The sequence below is a fragment of the Entelurus aequoreus genome, linkage group LG14 (genome assembly GCF_033978785.1).
Source record: "Entelurus aequoreus isolate RoL-2023_Sb linkage group LG14, RoL_Eaeq_v1.1, whole genome shotgun sequence".
Lineage (NCBI taxonomy): Eukaryota > Metazoa > Chordata > Actinopteri > Syngnathiformes > Syngnathidae > Entelurus > Entelurus aequoreus.
Genome location: NC_084744.1, coordinates 22,544,051 through 22,565,466, shown reverse-complemented (window position 1 = coordinate 22,565,466; position 21,416 = coordinate 22,544,051). Strand labels below are relative to the sequence as shown.

Sequence of the window (21,416 nt, the reverse complement as noted above, 5' to 3'; positions counted from 1 at the left end):
CCCCTCTAGGGGAGACCGAAAGCAATGGATGTCGAGTGGGTCTGACATAACATTGTGAAAGTCCAGTCCACAGTGGATCCAACACATCAGCGGGAGTCCAGTCCACAGCGGGGCCAACAGGAAACCATCCCGAGCGGAGACGGGTCAGCAGCGCAGAGATGTCCCCAACCGATGCACAGGCTAGTGGTCCACCCGGGGTCCCGACTCTGGACAGCCAGCACTTCATCCATGGCCACCGGACCTATGCAACTCCCCCTCGCAAGGGACAGGGGAGAAGAGGAGAGAAGAAAAGAAACGGCAGATCAACTGGTCTAAAAAAAGGGGGGTCTATTTAAAGGCTAGATTATACAAATGAGTTTTAAGATGGGACTTAAATGCTTCTACTGAGGTAGCATCTCTAACTGTTACCGGGAGGGCATTCCAGAGTACTGGAGCCCGAATCGAAAACGCTCTATAGCCGGCAGACTTTTTTTTGGCTCTGGGAATCACTAATAAGCCGGAGTTCTTTGAACGCAGATTTCTTGTCGGGACATATGGTACAATACAATCGGCGAGATAGGCTGGAGCTAAACCATGTAGTATTTTATACGTAAGTAGTAAAACCTTAACGTCGCATCTTAAGTGCACAGGAAGCCAGTGCAGGTGAGCCAGTATAGGCGTAATATGATCAAACTTTCTTGTTTTTGTCAAAAGCCTTGCAGCCGCATTTTGTACCAACTGTAATCTTTTAATGCTAGACATAGGGAGACCCGAAAATAATACGTTACAGTACTGAACTGTGCATGAACATCACCTTGTTCAACACAGTGCATGAACTCACAACAAATTACACACCTGCAACTCAGTGTGACTTCTGCTGTTGCCTTTGAGCAGGGGTCCCCAAACTACGGCCCGCGGACCGGATGCGGCCCGCCAGCGTCCAAAATCAGGCCCTCGGGAAGTCCCAAGTATAAAAAAAAAAAAAAATACAAAAATAAAAATTATTTTTTTCTGTCTTTTCTTATCCACTTTGTACCGCTTGCTACTCACGGTGTCTCCTAGCAGCTCATGCAAATCATATTGTCTAAAAATGCATTTTCTCATCGATAACGTTACATCGCGCGCGCGGAAAGTGCACTATATATATCTAATATATATATATATATATATATATATATATATATATATATATATATATATATATATATATATATATATATATATATATATATATATATATATATATATACATACATTAGGGCTGCAACTAACGATTAATTTGATAATCGATTAATCTGTCGATTATTACTTCGATCAATCGATTAATAATCGGATAAAAGAGACAGACTACATTTCTATCCTATCCAGTATTTTATTGAAAAAAATCAGCATACTGGCACCATACTTATTTTGATTATTGTTTCTCAGCTGTTTGTAAATGTTGCAGTTTATAAATAAAGGTTTATTTAAAAAAAATAAAAACAAAATAAAAAAAAACATTTTTAATAAAACAAAAATAAAAAAAACTCTGCACATAGCATAGATCCAACGAATCGATGACTAAATTAATCAGCAACTATTTTAATAATCGATTTTAATCGATTTAATCGATTAGTTGTTGCAGCCCTAATATGTATATATATATATATATATACATATATATATCTATCTAATATATATATATATATATATATATACATACACACACAGCCTGGCCCCCGGCCAAATTGTTTTAACCCAATGCGGCCCCAGAGTCAAAAAGTTTGGGGACCCCTGCCTTTGAGAGACCACTTCAGATATGTGTGGCTTCACCTTAGCAAGTGCCACTCTCATGTCATTTTAAATGATAAATGATAAAATAAAAGTTATTTATTTATTTTCACAGCAAAGTCTGTTCCTTTTCTTCGTTTTCCACCCAGACATACACTTCTAGTACACAGTTCATGAAAAACAATATTTTTTGTTATCGTCATTGTAAGTGGGCCAAAACATTTATATTAGAAAATAATCTCATGGAAATGACAGCTGTTAGTTGATTATAATAATAAAACATTTAATTTGTTATTTAGTCAGGTTTGGGACAGGTGTGCTCACATGTGCTCCACTGAATGCTCAAGGAATTTTTGCGTTTGCTCAAAATTAGACGGAACATTGTTCGAGGGTATCCATAATACGCCGATAGGGAGAAGTTTTTATTTACACAATGAGTGTGTCTTGACCTCCGCGGCGGAGGCTCCGCCGAACCCCTGAAGCCGACTCACCGAACCCCTAGGGTTCGATCGAACCCAGGTTAAGAACCACTGGTCTACAGTATGTTATTAGGTCAGGCTTGCAGTGTGCTTCACAGCTTAGTCCTGGACACTGGGGTGGCGTTTTTGGATACTTATGTTTGACAGCCGATGTCAGCATTTCTCAGATAGTGTGTTGTTTTGTCTTTTCGCAGAACAAGTTGAAGTCCTCACAGAAGGATAAAATTCGTCAGTTCATGATTTTCACACAATCCAATGAGAAGACTGCACTGTCTTGTCTGTCACAACACGACTGGAAACTAGATGTAGCTACTGACAAGTTTTTCCAAAATCCAGCCCTAGACAGGAAGAAGCTCGATCATCTGTACAGCAGATATAGAGGTATGAAAAGAACAATACTAGTACTGTTATTTTAAATTCATATTCCTTTCAATCATTTTACAGACTTGCATAACTACTTGGTATAATGATGTAATGATTCTTTGATTAATGCCATTTCACATCCTTACCCTTAGATCCTCACGATGACAACAAGATCGGCATCGACGGGGTTCAACAGTTCTGTGATGATCTTGGTTTGGACCCAGCCAGTATAAGTGTTCTTCTTATAGCCTGGAAGTTCAGGGCTGCAACGCAATGCGAGTTCTCTAAACAGGAGTTCATGGACGGCATGGCAGAACAGGGGTAAGACTGTACATTTGTTTAATGAGCCGTTAAAGTTTTTTTGAACTTATCTTAAGAAGATTATTTCACAATTGCAGTTGTCCCTCGTTTATCGCATTTAACTGGACCGTGATAAATGAATTACCGCGAAGTGGGATTATTATTGTGAATTGAATATTTTCAGAATTAGGGCATGAAAAACTGTTAACGACTTTCTATTAGGCCTGGGCGATAAATTGATTCTATCAATAAATTCAAGTTTTGTTGCCCTGCTCATCGTTTCCTTAGCGGAGATTCACACACATAGCTAATGCTAACGCAAACAAAGGCAAGACGTTTGCTCCAAAGAAAAGATTAGTGCTGTCAGTGGTTTGGATTTGTGGCAACAGGCGTAGAACAAGTGACTGCACGCTTCAAAGTTTGTCGGAAATAAGGCAGCAGCACAACTAACTTATTGCAGCATCTGAAACAGAAACATCCAGCCAAATGGGGGAAATGCAACTAATTACGAGTCAAACAACAGCGCAACAACGAACCAAGCAAAGTTTACTGTTGTGGATTTGTTTACACAATGTACCATGTATGCTCAGAAAGACGACGCACAATGGAGAACGATCACTAAAGCGGTCGCTCTGCACGTCGCCAATGTTGGACTTTTATTATTCATTTTCACATTTATATTTTATTTAAGACAGAAAATTTTAGTTTTTATCTCAATGTTGGAGTTTATTTTCATGATTAACGTTCTTATCATCAAAAGTGCTAAACATCATATAAAGTATGCCCTTCTTAAACCCAATGTTTTGTTTTTTTGTAGTATTGATAAAATCGATCGATTCCCTTAAAAACAATCTTTGATCGAAAGTAATATACCGTATTTTTCGGAGTATAAGTCGCTCCGGAGTATAAGTCGCACCGGCCGAAAATGCATAATAAAGAAGGAAAAAACATATATAAGTCGCACTGGAGTATAAGTCGCATTTTTGGGGGAAATTTATTTGATAAAAGCCAACACCAAGAATAGACATTTGAAAGGTATTTTAAAATAAATAAAGAATAGTGAACAACAGGCTGAATACGTGTACATTATATGAGGCATAAATAACCAACTGAGAACGTGCCTGGTATGTTAACGTAACATATTATGGTAAGAGTCATTCAAATAACTATAACATATAGAACATGCTATACGTTTACCAAACAATCTGTCACTCCTAATCACTAAATCCCATGAAATCTTATACGTCTAGTCTCTTACGTGAATGAGCTAAATAATATTATTTGATATTTTACGGTAATGTGTTAATAATTTCACACATAAGTCGCTCCTGAGTATAAGTCGCACCCCTGGCCAAACTATGAAAAAAACTGCGACTTATAGTCCGAAAAATACGGTACTTGAACTTTAGGAATATCCATATAGCGATCAATCGTTATTAGGGTTGGGTATCGTTTGAATTCGAACGATTCCGATTCCGATTCCTGACGATTCTCGATTCCGATTCTTCTTGTAATTAAAATCAATGTGTTTGACAGGTAGTCCCTGGAAGGTGGTATGTATTTTGGGTTGAGAGTTTTCACCATATCCCTGCAAACATAAACAAACATGTAATGTTGCTGTTACTGTTTAGCCCAGTATCAATTAGCTTAGCTCTAACGTTATTGCTTAACTAACCTAAATTTTGGAGATTCCACCTCTGAAAAGGGATGCAGTCTTTTGACTATGTGTGCAGTGACCTTTCTGTGGCACTCTTCCGTCTGTGGCACCGACATCTTCCCCATTGCCGCTACGGTGAACGGAGTATGCTGAGCACATCGCGGAGCCTGGCTAGCAGGTTGTAAATTGTCTATGAAAAAATATGCGGGCTAATTTGTTAGCTGCCTCGACGTTGGCGCAAACCACATTATTTATTGCATATATATTGTTTTACTTACCGGATTCGGACTGCAATGCAGTCACCAAGGTGCCAGGCTGGGCGTCGAAGCCAGAGGAAGAGGCACAGGAGGACGGTCGGCGCAGCGCGTCGAAGACGGGACACGCATTTATTTGTACTCGGAGGTGCTTCATCATGTTCGACGTGCACCCTCTTAAGCACGAAACAGTCCTGTCGCACGTGTTACATTTCGCCGATATTTCATTTTTTTTAGTAAAATAAAGCCACACTTCGACCGCCGACGCCCGCTATCCATGCTTGACTGACTCGCTCGGCTACATGGGCTCGGCTTTGCTAACACTTCAGGCGGTGGGCGCTTCTTCGTTGGTGTTTAGTGGCTTCTTCTTCCGGTCGGCGGACTTATTCTTTTTTTCCGGTCGGCGGACTGGGTATCGAAACTAGGAATCGAAATTTAAACTTTTGAACGATTCCGGGAGAATCGGAAAGTTAGTCCCGGTTCCAATCGATACTCGATACCCAACCCTAATCGTTCAAGACAGAAGTTTTGCCTCCCATAGAAAGCACTTTCTTTAGTTATTTGGAAATGATTGTATACAAAGTGCACATCAGTTCTTTATAAAAAAACAATATTTTTAGTATGTATATTGTGTATGTATTATTATTTTAAACTATCAGTTTTTGATCAAAGAAAAGCTTAACTTGTTTTGAATGATCTCTGTCATTTGTATCTATTGTTTTATTTAATATGTATGGAAAAATATCATAAATCGAAATTTATTTTTAGGCCATATCACCCAGGCCTACCTTATAAATATGTGTTTTTTTCTTTTAAATTATTATAGCCCCCAAATATGAAATAACAGCCATAAAGTCCCCTTTACACTTGTTTCAACCAAAATAGTTTCCCTGAATGTGTTCTACTCTAGAATACTGTACTCACCGGTAGCTCGAAGGATCCTCTAAGAGTCATTGCTATGGCCGTCACCCGGCCACTACAACACGGCCACAACGTGGAAATAGGCCTGGGGCAAATTTGCTTGACAATATATTGACCTACAAATTGTTTCAGATAAACGTTATTATTGCCATTCTTTTTATGAGCCCAATTAACCATTGATGCAAAGATAGTACATCATAATAATGCATGTAAACCCTTTCAAATGCAATAAACTTGTATTTATTGTATATTTTAACATTGTTTGAAAGGAAAACTTTTAAATCTCCAAGTTAAATACAACAAACAATAACATAAAATATACTTTGTCTGTTAGCAAAATTTTGCACTTGAATAAAAATCACAACCAAAAGCAATACAATAGGTTAAGGAGTGAGTGGGGACCCCCAAATATACACAGCCAAAACAATAAATACAATGGGTGAATAAAGTCTTGACCAACAAAGTTGCACTTCGATATTGAACATGTAGGCAGAGGTACAGTTTATGGTTGGACAATTAATCAAATTGTCTGCGAAAAAAAAAAAGACTTGTGATGGTGAAACAGATGAAGTGCGAATGAGTGAAAAAAGAGCATGTCTACAAGAAGTTTTGGATGTCACAATGGTTGGTACTTTTTATTTGACACAGTGCTAGCTAGTATGCCTAGTCAATAATTTACTAAACTCAACAAAAAAATAAGGCATATAGTTTCCGGGTTCACATAATTGGCGAATAACACTGAATCTACTGATATACACAAAATAATATCAGGGAAATTAAAATAAATGTACCGTATTTTTCGGACTATAAGTCACAGTTTTTTTCATAGTTTGGCCGGGGGTGCGACTTATACTCAGGAGCGACTTATGTGTGAAATTATTAACACATTACCGTAAAATATCAAGTAATTTTATTTAGTTCATTCCCATGAGAGACTAGACGTATAAGATTTCATGGGATTTAGCGATTAGGAGTGACAGATTGTTTGGTAAACGTATAGCATGTTCTATATGTTATAGTTATTTGAATGACTCTTACCATAATATGTTACGTTAAAATACCCGGCACGTTCTCAGTTGGTTATTTATGCGTCATATAACGCACGCTTATTCAGCCTGTTGTTCACTATTCTTTATTTATTAGGGACCGATGTCCCTTTGGGACAGAGTACCCTATTGTATTTCTAGCGTTTTAATATTGTACCGCCGCCTCTTTGAGCTGTAATTTGACCCCCTTAACATGCTTCAAAACTCACTAAATTGGACACACACATCAGGACTGGCGAAAATTGCGATCTAATCAAAAAACCAAACCCCAAAACTCAAAACTGCGCTCTAGCGCCCCCTAGGAAGAAAACACAGACAAAACTACCTCTAACTCCCAGTAGGAATGTTATAGAGACATGAAACAAAAACCTCTATGTAGGTCTCACTTAGACCTATATTTCATACGCTGACAACCCCCAGCAAAAATCAACAGGAAGTTTGCAATTCCCCCTTCAAAACAAAAGTTGAGTAAAACAGTCACCTTTTTTTAAACATTATCTCCTCTGAGCGCGTTTGTCGTTTCAGCTTCAAATTAGCACAGGAGAGAGATTGAACCCTTCTGATTAAAAGTTGATGAAAGAGTTTTACTTACTGCTTCGGTTTGGATTTTATGAGCCCTCAAAGTCGGTCCCGTCCATCGCTGCTTGCAGCTTTAATTTTAAATTGCCTATAAATAGTCTATTCTTGGTGTTGGGTTTTATCAAATAAATTTCCCCAAAAATTGTGATTTATACTCCAGTGTGACTTATATATGTTTTTTTTAAGGCTGCAGCTAACGATTATTTTTCTATCGATTAATCTATAGATTATTTTTTCGATTAATCGGTTAATCTATAGATTATTTTTTCGATTAATCTATAGATTATTTTTCCTTTTACCGATTATTTTTTTATTCAAAATGAAGATAAAAAAATAAATGTAGGCCCGTTTTTTCAAAAGGCATGGCTTTTATTTACAAAAAAAAAGAAGTATGGCCACTCAGTCAACATTGACAACAACATGACTAAATATTCTGTAACAATGTAAACATTTAAAACTTTTAACATTTAACAAAATTAAAAGTAGCTTATTTGCTTTTTAATGTGCAAATATAAAAGTCAACATCCAGTGCAAATCTTAATATTCTGCAATAGTATAAGCATTTCAAAAGTAAGTTGCTTATTTTGCTTTAAAATGTGCAAAACTAAAGATAAACATCCAATACAAAAAAGTGTAAAACGAAATATTCTGTAACAACAGTGTAAACATTTTAACAAAAGTGAAAGTATTGCTTATTTGCTAAAATGTGCAAAAATAAAGATAAACATCCAATACAAAAAAGTGTAAAACGAAATATTCTGTAACAACAGTGTAAACATTTTAACAAAAGTGAAAGTATTGCTTATTTGCTAAAATGTGCAAAAATAAAGATAAACATCCAATACAAAAAAGTGCCAATCTAAATATTCTGGAGCACTGTAAACATTAAGTATTGCTTTTAAAATGTGCAAAAAAAAACATCCAGTCCAACACAGTACACAATAACCAATTCTACTCATTCCAGTGAGTGTCTAACAGTTGTAATGAAGAAAGGTTAGCATGTTTACATGCTTTGGTTCTTTTCTTGTTTACAATATTCCCAGCAGCTGAAAATAGGCGCTCAGAAGGGGTCGATGTGGCTGGAACTGAGAGCTAATTAGCCTTCACCTCAAGCCAGGATTGCGAGTGAGCTGAGCTACAGTTTAAGTTTCTAGAAGGTCAACGGGCTCATAGTGATGTTACTAGTAGTTGACTGGGAGGTGTTTATTATCATTCAGTCCGCTGCCTGATGCTCACCTGCTAAACACCTATCTGCTCCACGCTGAAGCGCTGACTACATGCGCTCTGAATACGCACTGCTGATTGGCTGATAATGCTTTGTGTGTACCAATCAGATGGTTGTGTGGGTGGGACAATGCTGCGTGTGTACCAATCAGATGGTTGTGTGGTTGGGACAATGCTGCGTGCTGAGACAGAGGCAGACGGAGCAAAGCAGCTTGTTAAGACTTTAGCTTTAGCTTAGAACTCGTTCGGTACACCCCCGTACCGAACCGAAAGCCCCGTACCGAAACGGTTCAATACAAAACACGTACCGTTACACCCCTAGCAGATACAAATGACACATTCATGTTTTTGTGTAATGATGACAACGTATGCTCGCGCGGACGATTGACTAGTTGATGGTTTTCTTTTCAAATGTTCGTTCATAGCCGTTGTGCTGCTATGATAGGCCATTTCCGCTCGACACAGTGTGCATACAACAACATTATTAGGCCGTTTATTGAAATACTCCCACACTTTTGACCACTTTTGGCATACTTTTCCCCCCTCGCTCGCACCGCTCGCATCGTCTTCTTTGATCGTCTGCTTTGCGCTTCGCCATGACGGTAGTGTGACGTCATTATGCGACGCGTCGACGCACAAAAACGGCGTCGACGTATTTACGTAACCGATGACGTCGACTACGTCGACGCGTCGTTTCAGCCTTAGTTTTTTTCCTTCTTTATTACGCATTTTTGGCTGGTGCGACTTATACTCCGGAGCGACTTATACTCCGGAGCGACTTATACTCCGAAAAATGCGGTATGTGAAATGTTGTCATTGTGAGGAGAATAAACATTTGTTTGGGAAAACAATGTGTCTGGTAGCGCTCATTTAGCCCTACACACTCAACCGCCCCATTCAAAACGAAACAATGTCGTGACAGTCACTTGAAACAGCGACTAAACTGCAAAGCTAAAGCTAGCAAGGAGCATCCATACACCTACAACACCTCTCATCTGCTTTGTTGTGAACGACATCATCGATGGAACATCAATAATGTACAAACTTCAGGGACTCCCTCTTTTTTAACAGCCTCAATCGAGTCGGGTCTTTACTCGTCAAGCTGGGAACAACAGCCCAGCACACTTCCCCCTTGCGCCACATCCGGTCTGACTACGCTAACAAAATAACGGTTTCAAAAAAGTACCTTGCACAAGCATAATACACTTAAATCACTTATTGATACATTTAAGACAATATTATGCATAGACCTAAAATACTGTCATTTTTCCAAAGATGTATTGCACCAATAAATGTGATTAATTATCAAACATTTCATTAAATGTTATTTGACACAAAAAGCAGACGCTCTATGGTGGTAAAATAAGTGTAAAAGGTAAAAACTGAATTAAAAACAATTAAAACAGGAGAACTCAAGTTTGTTTTTTATACTGCTATTATTAAAATGTATTGTTATTGCTATTAATACTTTGTGGCGTACCTCAGGGATCAATACTTGGACCAAAATTGTTCAATCTTTATATAAACGACATTTGTGAAGATGCAGAGCACTTAAAGTTAGTATTATTTTCAGATGATGCAACTGCGTTTTGTTCAGGGAGAACACACAAACGCTAATACAAATAATAACAGAAGAAACGGACAAAAATTAAAAAGATAGTTTAACAAAAACAGACTATCTTTAAATCTCAGTAACACTAAAATAAGGCTATTTGGTAACAGTAGAAGGGAAAGTCAAACACAAATACAAATAGACAGAGTAGAAGTTGAAAGGGTAAAATAAAACACATTTTTGTGTGTAATAATAGATGATAAAATGAACTGGAAACCTCATGTAAAAAATATTCAACATAAAGTAGCAAGAAACACGTCAATAATGAATAAAGCAAAACATGTTCTGGACCAATATGGAAATATGGGGAAACAACTACAAATGTGCGCTTCATTCACTAACTGTGTTACAAAAAAGATCAATTACAATAATACATGATGTTGGATATAGAGAACATACAAACCCTTTATTTATTAAATCACAGATAATGAAATTCAACGATTTGGTGCATTTGCAAACAGCTAAAATTATGTACAAAGCAAACTATAACCTGCTACCCAAGAATGTACAACAATTCTTCTCAACAAAAGAGGAGAAATATAACCTTAGAGGAAAATCTAATTTAAAACATTTGTATGCTCGCACAACACTTAAAACCGTTAGCATATCAGTATGTGGAATTAAATTATGGAATGGATTAAGTAAAGAAATCAAACAATCTACTAATGTGATCCAGTTTAAACAGACTGTTAAACTAAAAGTGTTTACAAAGTACACAGAACAATAATTATGATGAACATCTTGAATCCCCCCCCTTTTTTTTTTAGATAAAGATTATTTATGTATTTAATATTTGTTTACTTGCTATGGTATATTATTTATTTATTATTTATGTATTAACTGTTCTTTTACAGAGAACAAGGACATGAGATAATACTGCTATGGTATGAAAAGGGGTAGGATTAAATCAGCTCAGCTTCTTTCTACTCCTTTTCGGAAGTGCTGTAATGAAAGAACTGGAAATATGTGATGCATTACATTGTATCGTATGCATGTTCGAAATAAACTGTAACTGAACTGAATTATTATTTCACTTGTTGTGGTTTATTTGTTATTAATTTATATCCGTTGTTTTCTATAACTATATTTAAAGTTGAATTTTGGTGGTACAATACATACTTATGATTTCATTTTTAATGAATAATCATGTAATTAACCGTGATTACAATATGAATCAACATCCATCCATCCATTTTCTGCCGCTTGTCCCTTTACACCCCACCTTCCGCCCGAATGCAGCTGAGATAGGCTCCAGCACCCCCCATAATCGTGATAATTATTTTTGCCACCATTGTTTAGCCCTAACATAATATAAAAATAAGACAAATACTTCACTTTAATATATAAAAAAAACTTCATTTGAAGGGGTCCTGTTATCGGCGACACCAATACTTTGTGCAAATGTACCTAATGTGTCTGCACAAATGTATCTTAAATAATAACATAGCATAAAGAATACAGTTGTTGTTGTTTTATTTATTATTAATACTATTTATTATATATAATTTAGTATATAGTATTTTTCATTTTATTTATTATTATTATTATTGCTTGTTTATTAGTTATGCATTATTTATTATTATATATTTTTTTAACTCTGAAGTATATTGAGGTAGTGGCATGAATGACAATATAGCCAAGCACAACAGAAAAAACAGGACAAAATCATACAAAGTACACAACAAATGGTGTTGCAAACCATAACAAAAAGAAATAAGTTATATATTAAAAGCATTAAAATAAATTAATTATTAAGAACTACTATTAGAATAAAAAGTAAGTCACAATTCAGTTACATGAAGATGTTAACATGAAAAAAAACATTCAACATTGACACATTGCCTCATTCACAAGTTGAGTTACTTTTTTACACTGTGTTCCTCTTAATTATACACATTATCTCAAATAACTGAAGTATCAAAAGCATCAATATTTTGATTTGAGAATCGATATTGGAGCACAAAGGTCTGGCATTGGCGGTACCAACATTTTAGAATCAATTTGCACATCTGTACTCCATATATAGTAGAGGTTTACCCAAAGAGTTTTGTGCGAGGCCACCATTTTTATTTAGTTGTAGTCACTAAGTTCCTTATTTTTCTCTGTCCTCTTGTTGTGGGGCAGATTGGCTCGTACATTTATGCTAAAATCTGCCGCCGTTGCCATTTCCATTGAAAAGTAGCGCATAGTATTAACTTTTATCTGTCAGTCGGTTTCTTTTGGAATCGCAAACACGACGACTTGACTGACGGGGCGGAGAATCAGGCGAAGGGGGCTTGGGAACATAAATAAGACCGCACACAAAATGGCGCATCTTGAAGAAACATTCAGAAAGTAGCTTGAAGATGGTCTGTAAAACCATATCTATGCACAATTTCAACCAAAGAACCACCATAACATGTGGTTAGTGACCAACTGTAGTTACTGACAGTGGGTTTCTGAAGTGTTCCTGAGACCATGTGGTGATATCCTTTACACACTGATGTCGCTTGTTGATGCAGTACAGCTTACATACACCAAAATGAAGTGTTTTAAATGTTAAAAAAAGTCACAATATGGGTACTTCAAGACGTAATTTGGGTCAAAAACATGTCGAATATGCTTTGAAAAAATCCGCTATGTAAGGAAGCCACAATATTTGAAGCTTGATATAGTGAGGGACAACTGTACTTACTATCTAAGCTTTTTGCTACATAGCTTAAATTGTTTTTATTTCATGCATTAGTTGTGCTGTTTGTGAACCTTTTGCTATTGGTGTGGTTTTGTTTTTGGTTATTGTTTCCTCAGGTGTGACAGTATAGACAAGCTAAAAGCTCTACTACCCAAGATGGAACAAGAGTTAAAAGACCATGGAAGATTTAAAGACTTCTACCAGTTTACATTTAATTTCGCAAAGAATCCTGGGCAGAAAGGTTTGGGTAAGAAGAAATAAATGTGTGTCAATGGAAAAGAAAGCCAGATTGATTTGATTGTTTTGTCTATTTAAACCATTTTCTTAATTTCCCCTCTAGATTTAGAAATGGCTATTGCATATTGGAATTTAGTATTGGCTGGAAGATTCAAGTTTCTCAACCTTTGGAACACATTTTTAGTTGTAAGTTTACCCTAAGTGTTCCCTCAATATGCTTTTTTTCAATGTTTAATCATGAGAATTTAGTAGGAAAATATAGTTAGACTGTAGATTATATTCAAACTGCACTTTTTTTTATCCCCAGTGCTCAATATGCATATAACTGTGCTTTTGTCAGCTTCATATCCAGCAAACAGCATTACCCCAAAAATGGCTACTGCATTGAAAACAAAATATTGTATTTTCCGGACTATAGACTGCACCGGTATATAAGCCGCACCCACAACATTTTTGAGGGAAAAATGGCCATTTTGGACACACCTTCTCGTTTCAATGCCAGTTCTTTATTTTCATGACTATTTACATTGTCACTGAAGGCATCAAAACTATAAACACCTGTTAAGTGAAAAACATTTCAGGTGACTACATCTTGAAGCTCATCGAGAGAATGCCAAGCGTGTGCGAGCAGTAATCAGAGCAAAGTGTGGCTATTTTGAAGAAACTTGAATATAAAACATGTTTTCAGGTATTTCACCCTTTTTTGTTAAATACATAACTCCATGTGTGATCATTCATAGTTTTGATGCCTTCAGCGACAATCTACAATGTAAATAGTCATGAAAATAAAGCAAACCCATTGAATTAGAAGTTGTGTCCAAACTTTTGGCCTGTACTGCATGTCGTGAATTTTTTTTTTTAACATAGTTTGTAAATGTTTATCTACAAACCGTAATTGTTTCCATGCGTTGTCTGTGACACGTAAGTACAACGACTGATCAAACAAAACAGAAGTCATCGTCATGGACCCACTAGCTGCGGAAGCCAGCTCTCCAATCAGCTAAGACTCAATAGGTACACTGTAAATTTTTGGTGAAATTGCAAAACTGAAAAAATACAAAAAGAATGCCATTGTGAGTTAATAATACTAACACAGACACTCGTAAATGTGTTAGCAATAGAGATGTCCGATAATGGCTTTTTTGCCGATATTCCGATATTGTCCAACTCTTAATTACCGATTCCGATATCAACCGATACCGATATATACAGTCGTTTAATTAACACATAATGCCTAATTTTGTTGTGATGCCCCGCTGGATGCATTGAGGGGTTGAGGTGGGCGGGGTTTGGTGGTAGCGGTGGGTGTATATTGTAGCGTCCCGGAAGCGTTCGTGCTGCAAGGGGTTCTGGGTATTTGTTCTGTTGTGTTTATGTTGTGTTACGGTGCGCATGTTCTCCCGAAATGTGTTTGTCATTCTTGTTTTGGTGTGGGTTCACAGTGTGGCGCATATTTGTAACAGTGTTAAAGTTGTTTATACGGTCACCCTCAGTGTGACCTGTATGGCTGTTGATCAAGTATGCCTTGCATTCACTTATGTGTGTGAAAAGCCGCATATATTATGTGACTGGTTTGTATGGAGGAAAAGTGGACGTGATGACAGGTTGTAGAGGACGCTAAAGACGGTGCCTTTAAGGCACGCCCCCAATAATGTTGTCCGGGTGGAAATCGGGAGAAATTCGGGAGAATGGTTGCCCCGGGAGATTTTCAGGAGGGGCACTGAAATTCGGGAGTCTCCTGGGAAAATCGGGAGGTTGAAACCGATACCGATAATTTCTGATATTACATTTTAAAGCATTTATCGGCCGATATGATCGGACATCTCTCGTTAGCAACGATACTAGCTTCACTACAATACGTTAAAACGTACAAATATGAATGAAAACACTCCTGCAGACATAAAACCTTGGACAATTTAGTAACAAATAATTGTTTTAGTTATACTGTAAAACTTGCAAATGTTGCTTGGGGTGATGAATAAAGAATTCATAAGAGTAGTAACGCAGTGCACAGCCAGAAGACGGAACGACACTTATACTTCCGGTTGAAAGCTCAGTCTAAACAGAATGGCAATGCAACACTGCAGCACCTGCAGTGAGCGAACTCGTCCAAAAGATGGCGCCATAGCACAAACAATAGCGCTTAAAAAAAAAAAAATTTAGATTATGGCAGTGAACAAAAAAAAAATATATAAATTAGCCGGAATTTTTTTATAAGCTGGGGTTTAAAGCGTAGGAAAAGAGTAGCGTCTTATAGTGTGGAATTTACCTGTATGTTTTTTCCAGTGTTTCTTATGCATTCATTTATTTCTGACAACCCGCCGCAGACAAATATGAACCACCACAATTAGATTTTTGCACTGCCTGTTTCACCCCCCTCGCATAAACACATTATATTTGGACTGCTTGTGAATGTAGCTTGCCGTTACAAAGGCACACACCTGTCTGTATATAAGGTCCCACACTTGACAGTGCATGGCAGAGCACAAACCAAGAATGAAGTCAAAATAATTGTCTGTAGTCCTCAGAGACAGGATTGTCTCAAGGCACAAATCTGGGAAAGTACAGAAAAATACAGTATCTGCTGCCTTGAAGGTCCCAATGAGCACAGTAGCCTCCATCATCCGTAAATGGAAGAAGTATGGAACCACCAGGTCTCTTCCTAGAACTGTCCAGCCGTCTAAACTGAGCAATCAGAAGAAAAGGGCCTTAGTCAGGGAGGTGACCAAAAACCCGATGGTCACTCTGTCAGAGCTATTCCTTTTGTGGAGAGAGGAGAACCTCCAGAAGCACAGCCATCTCTGGGAGACTCGTCAGGGTTAGGGCTGGGCGGTATACTGGTATTACGAGGTTTACCGGTACAATTTAGAAAGAGATACTCAGTGGCCTAGTGGTTAGAGTGTCCGTCCTGAGATCAGTAGATTGTTAGTTCAAACCCCGGCCGAGTCATAACAAAGACTATAAAAATGGGACCCATTACCTCCCTGCTTGGCACTCAGCATCAAAGGTTGGAATTGGTGGTTAAATCACCAAAAGTGATTCCCAGGCGTGGCACCGCTGCTGCCCACTGCTCCCCTCACCTTCCAGGGGGTGAGCAAAGGGATGGGTCAAATGCAGAGGACAAATTTCACCACACCTAGTGTGTGTGTGACAATCATTGGTACTTTAACTTAACTTAATATGTTTTTGAGACAATATTGCCATACTGATACATAATATCTTATGATGCTGCCTTTGACAGTTACTTCCACCATTTACCCGTGCTTTATTGATATTCTTACTCCCATCGTTTACCCGCGCTTTATTGATATTCTTCACTTTAAAGGCCTACTGAAATGATTTTTTAAAATTTAAACGGGGATAGCAGATCCATTCTATGTGTCATACTTGATCATTTCGCGATATTGCCATATTTTTGCTGAAAGGATTTAGTAGAGAACATCGACAATAAAGTTCGCAACTTTTGGTCGCTGATATAAAAAGCCTTGCCTGTACCAGAAGTAGCGTGACGTCGCAGGTTGAAGGGCTCCTCACATTTCCCCATTGTTTACACCAGCAGCGAGAGCGATTCGGACCGAGAAAGCGACGATTACCCCATTAATTTGAGCCAGGATGAAAGATTCGTGGATGAGGAACGTGAGAGTGAAGGACTAGAGTGCAGTGCAGGACGCATCTTTTTTCGCTCTGACAGTAACTTAGGTACAAGCTGGCTAATTGGATTCTACACTTTCTCCTTTTTCTATTGTGGATCACGGATTTGTATTTTAAACCACCTCGGATACTGTATCCTCTTGAAAATGAGAGTCGAGAACGCAAAATGGACATTCACAGTGACTTTTATCTCCACGACAATACATCGGCGAAGCACTTTAGCTACGGAGCTATTGTGATAGCATCGGGCTTAACTGCAGATAGAAACAAAATAAATAAACCCCTGACTGGAAGGATAGACAGAAAATCAACAATAATATTAAACCATGGACATATAAATACACGGTTAATGCTTTCCAGCCTGGCGAAGCTTAACAATGCTGTTGCTAACGACGCCATTGAAGCTAACTTAGCAACGGGACCTCACAGAGCTATGCTAAAAACATTAGCTATCCACCTACGCCAGCCAGCCCTCATCTGCTCATCAACACCCGTGCTCACCTGCGTTCCAGCGATCGACGGAGCGACGAAGGACTTCACCCGATCATCCGTGCGGTCGGCGGCTAGCGTCGGATAGCGCGTCTGCTATCCAAGTCAAAGTCCTCCTGGTTGTGTTGCTGCAGCCAGCCGCTAATACACAGATCCCACCTACAACTTTCTTCTTTGCAGTCTCCATTGTTCATTAAACAAATTGCAAAAGATTCACCAACACAGATGTCCAGAATACTGTGGAATTTTGAGATGAAAACAGAGCTTTTTGTATTGGATTCAATGGTGTCCGAATACTTCCGTTTCAACGAATGACATCACGCGCATACGTCATCATACGTAGATGTTTTCAACCGGAAGTTTAGCGGGAAATTTAAAATTGCACTTTATAAGTTAACCCGGCCGTATTGGCATGTGTTGCAATGTTAAGATTTCATCATTGATATATAAACTATCAGACTGCGTGGTCGGTAGTAGTGGGTTTCAGTAGGCCTTTAACATTCAGAGCACTGGGCAGAAATCTCATCGCGTCAACAATTGCCGTGGGCCTTCACAGTGCTTTGTTTTAATTGTGTGAAAGCATTCACACATATAAGACTCTTTAAACAGTCGGATTAAGATCACTGCTAGGCTCCCGCCGAGGGGCACTTTACCGGTGGCATGCGCCGAGGGGCCCGGCAGGCACCGTAGTTGAGGAAGTGTTTGGCGCGTGTCCGGCGTCGCTACCACTCTTTGCCATTATTTTTGTGCTTAAGAAACATGTCTATGACTATATCTCCAGACTTCTTATGTTTGTTTCATATTGTCGTTACTGCCACAAGTGGTGGAAAAGTCTATTACAATGATTGCCGCATAGCTGAGAAATCGATCTTTTTTTGCGACCGTCTAGGGGGAGCTCGCGGCCCAACAATGGTTTAAGGAACACTGTTTTAGGGGAGCTGCTCACTACTATGTAGAACAGGGGTGTCCAAACTTTTTCCACTGAGGGCCGCAAACGGAAAAATTAAAGCATGTGGGGGCCATTTTGATATTTTTCATTTCAAACCATAACAAAATATATGGATTTTTTAAATTTATTTTACCTTTGGGGGTCCCGGGGACCATAAAGGGTCTCAGTTATTCAAATGTTAAAAATAAGTCTAATTTGTATTATTATTTTTTATTTAACGCTTACAGTAAATCTCTATATCAACTTAAAAAAAAAAAAAGGTTTTATGGCTTTTCTGTCAAAAACAACTTAGTTTTTTATAGTAAAACTGAAATAGGCAGTATTTAGTAATTGGAGCCCTAAAATATAAATAATGCAGGACACCATTGATTTTAATTATTTAATATTTTTGAGTCATCACAGTGAAAAGATAAATAAAATACCACTAAATATATTTGGGATCCAAAAGGTGCCCCACTCATAAAGTAATACATTTTTATTAGGTTTTATTTTTTTTTACTTTCATCACTTAAGTTACGAGATCAACGTCAGATATCTGTCGATTTTACATTAAAACTATTATATTGTTTGTTTTATGCTCTTTTATCAAAGAAAACATTGATATATTTATATGGCAACCACACAATGTATGCAATATTTTCCACTTAAAACATTTTAAAGTGAAATATTTTAAGTAATTGGAGCCTTGAATAGGTCAATAATTCATTATAACATATAATTTTTTTTTTTTTTTTTGAGCAATGGCAAAAAAATAAAAATGAAGATAGACACAAGAAAAAAACAGCCTGCATGACAGCTTTGTGTCAACATTGCAACTTTTTCTAGTTAGATTTCACCTAATGCCACTTTTTTTAATCCATCCATCCATTTTCTACCGCTTGTCCCTTTTGGGGTCGCGGGGGTTGCTGGAGCCTATCTCAGCTGCATTCGGGCGGAAGGCGGGGTACACACAAGTCGACACCTCATCACAGGGCCACTTTTTTTAATGTTTTTTTTTAAATTTTTGCAATAGCATTTCCAGAATGTGTGGCGGGCCGGTAAACAATTAGCTGCGGGCCGCACTTTGGACATCCCTGAGCTACGGAAACCTTGTTACGACTTTTACTTCCTCTAGATCAGGGGTGTCCAAACTTTTTTCACTGAGGGCCGCACACGGAAAAATTAAAGCATGTGGTGGCCATTTTGATATTTTTAATTTTCAAACCATAACAAAATATATGGATTTTTTTATTTATTTTACCTTTAGGGGTCCCGGGGCCCATAAAGGGTCTCAGTCATTAAAATGTTAAAAATAAGTGAAATTATTATTTTTTTTAAATTATTTAACACTTACAGTAAATCTCTATAATAACTTCAAGTTGATATAAAGTAATAACATTTTTAAAAAAATAAGGTTTTATGGCTTTTCTGTCAAAAAAAAACTTTGTTTTTTTATAGTAAAACTGAAATATGCAGTATTTAGTAATTAGAGCCCTAAAATATCAATAATGCAGGACACCATTGATTTTAATTATTTAATATTTTTGAGTAATCACAGTGAAAAGATAAATAAAATACCACTAAATATATTTGGGATCCAAAAGGTGCCCCACTCATAAAGTGATACATTTTTATTAGGTTTTTCTTTTACTTTCAACACTTAAGTTACGAGATCAACTTCAGATATATCTGTCGATTTTAGGTTTGAACTATTATTTTGTTTGTTTTGTGCGCTTTTGTCAAAGAAAACGTTGATGTTTTTATATGGCAACTACACAATATATGCAATATTTACCACATAAAACATTTTAAAGTTAAATATTTGAAGTAATTGGAGCCTTGAAAATAATTCATTATAACATGGATTTTTTGTAATTTTTTTTTTTTTTTGAGCAATGGCAAAAAAAGAAAAAGAAAGAAAGACAAAAGAAGAAAAAACAGCCTGAATGGCAGCTTTGTGTCAACATTGCAACTTTTTCTCGTTAGATTTCACCTCATTCCACTTTTTTTAATGTTCATTTTTATTTTTTGCAATAGCATTTCCAGAATGTGTGGCGGGCCGGTAAACAATTAGCTGCGGGCCGCACTTTGGACACCCCTGATGTAGAAAGACCCATAGCTCCTCAGCCAGGGAAGATCAGCGTTTGTGACCAGCATTAAAAGGCAATGTTCTACAATGGCCGATCACATACTTTTCCACGAAAGTCGGCCGATACAAATCAGTCATCAATCAACACATCCCGACAAAAACGTATGTTGGCAATTAAATATGAGTTAATTATACAATTTTTGACTGCCCTAATTTCGAATCATATTTTGCTTTTCATGTTTTTTTACTCAAATGCGTCATGCCAATTATGCAAACTCCCATGGTTTATAGATGTGTGGAATCACACAGTACGTGTCCATGCACTAAATTAGTCCAATTTCTCAAATAGTTCTGTTCTAAATAAGCCTCCTACAGCCCATGGAAACACCTTAATCCGATCGTGTATGGTTTTTGAAAAGTCGGACTAACGCACCTGGATTATGCGGTTGGAAACCAGGGGCCGTACTTATCAAGCTTCTTAGAGTGGCATTTTACACTTAAGTCCTGAAAATTTGCGGAATTTAGTCCTACTCTCAAACTTAAGAATAAAAGCTTTTTATCAACGTTCTTAAGTCTAAGAATCACTCCTACTCTCCACGATATTTAAGAGACCTTCAGAGGTGTCTTAAGTGGTTAGGAGTTGCCAGCAGGGGATGGCACTGAGGCGAGAGACGCGCGCGAACGTTCATCTTTGTTTGATGACGAGCAGCTGATCAAACGGTATCGTTTAGACAGAGCAGGTATTATTTTTGTCACAGATTTAATAATTTTCGATTTCTGCATGTGGCTGCAGTGGACTAGTATATATAGAGCCACCCACACCAGTTTCAAATTAGTTGCCTAATTAATGAATTGGAAAGAAAATGTTATGAGAGTAGCATATGTGTGTGGCACACACATACGCTGGGTTACAGCATGTGAGGTGAGTGACGTCAGTGAGTGTGTGGGCGAGAGAAGAGAGGGAGCGGTAGCGTGAGTGCGGGCGGGGACTAGTTTGTTTTGTGTTGGATTGGCTGTGTGCAAGCAATCAATAAAGCAAGATTTGCAACTAATCGCCGGACTCATCATTCACTCTAAAGTCATCCGCTGTGGAGACCCACTGCCGGGTAAAGTGAAGGGTGTTGCCCCGAGCATACATCCTGGAGAAGTGTCTCCCCTGCCTCTTTG

At 37.7% G+C, this 21,416-nt stretch overlaps 1 protein-coding gene across 1 annotated transcript in view; it reads left to right on the top strand.

Annotated features, from left to right (window-relative positions):
- LOC133664518 (DCN1-like protein 1) overlaps positions 1-21,416 on the top strand; it is a 39,224-nt gene that overhangs the window by 9,289 nt on the left and 8,519 nt on the right. Inside the window, exons 2-5 of the mRNA XM_062069212.1 lie at positions 2,423-2,609; positions 2,744-2,912; positions 12,972-13,102; positions 13,196-13,278. Coding sequence (XP_061925196.1) covers positions 2,423-2,609; positions 2,744-2,912; positions 12,972-13,102; positions 13,196-13,278 — 570 coding nt within the window. The remainder of the gene's footprint in view (positions 1-2,422; positions 2,610-2,743; positions 2,913-12,971; positions 13,103-13,195; positions 13,279-21,416) is intronic.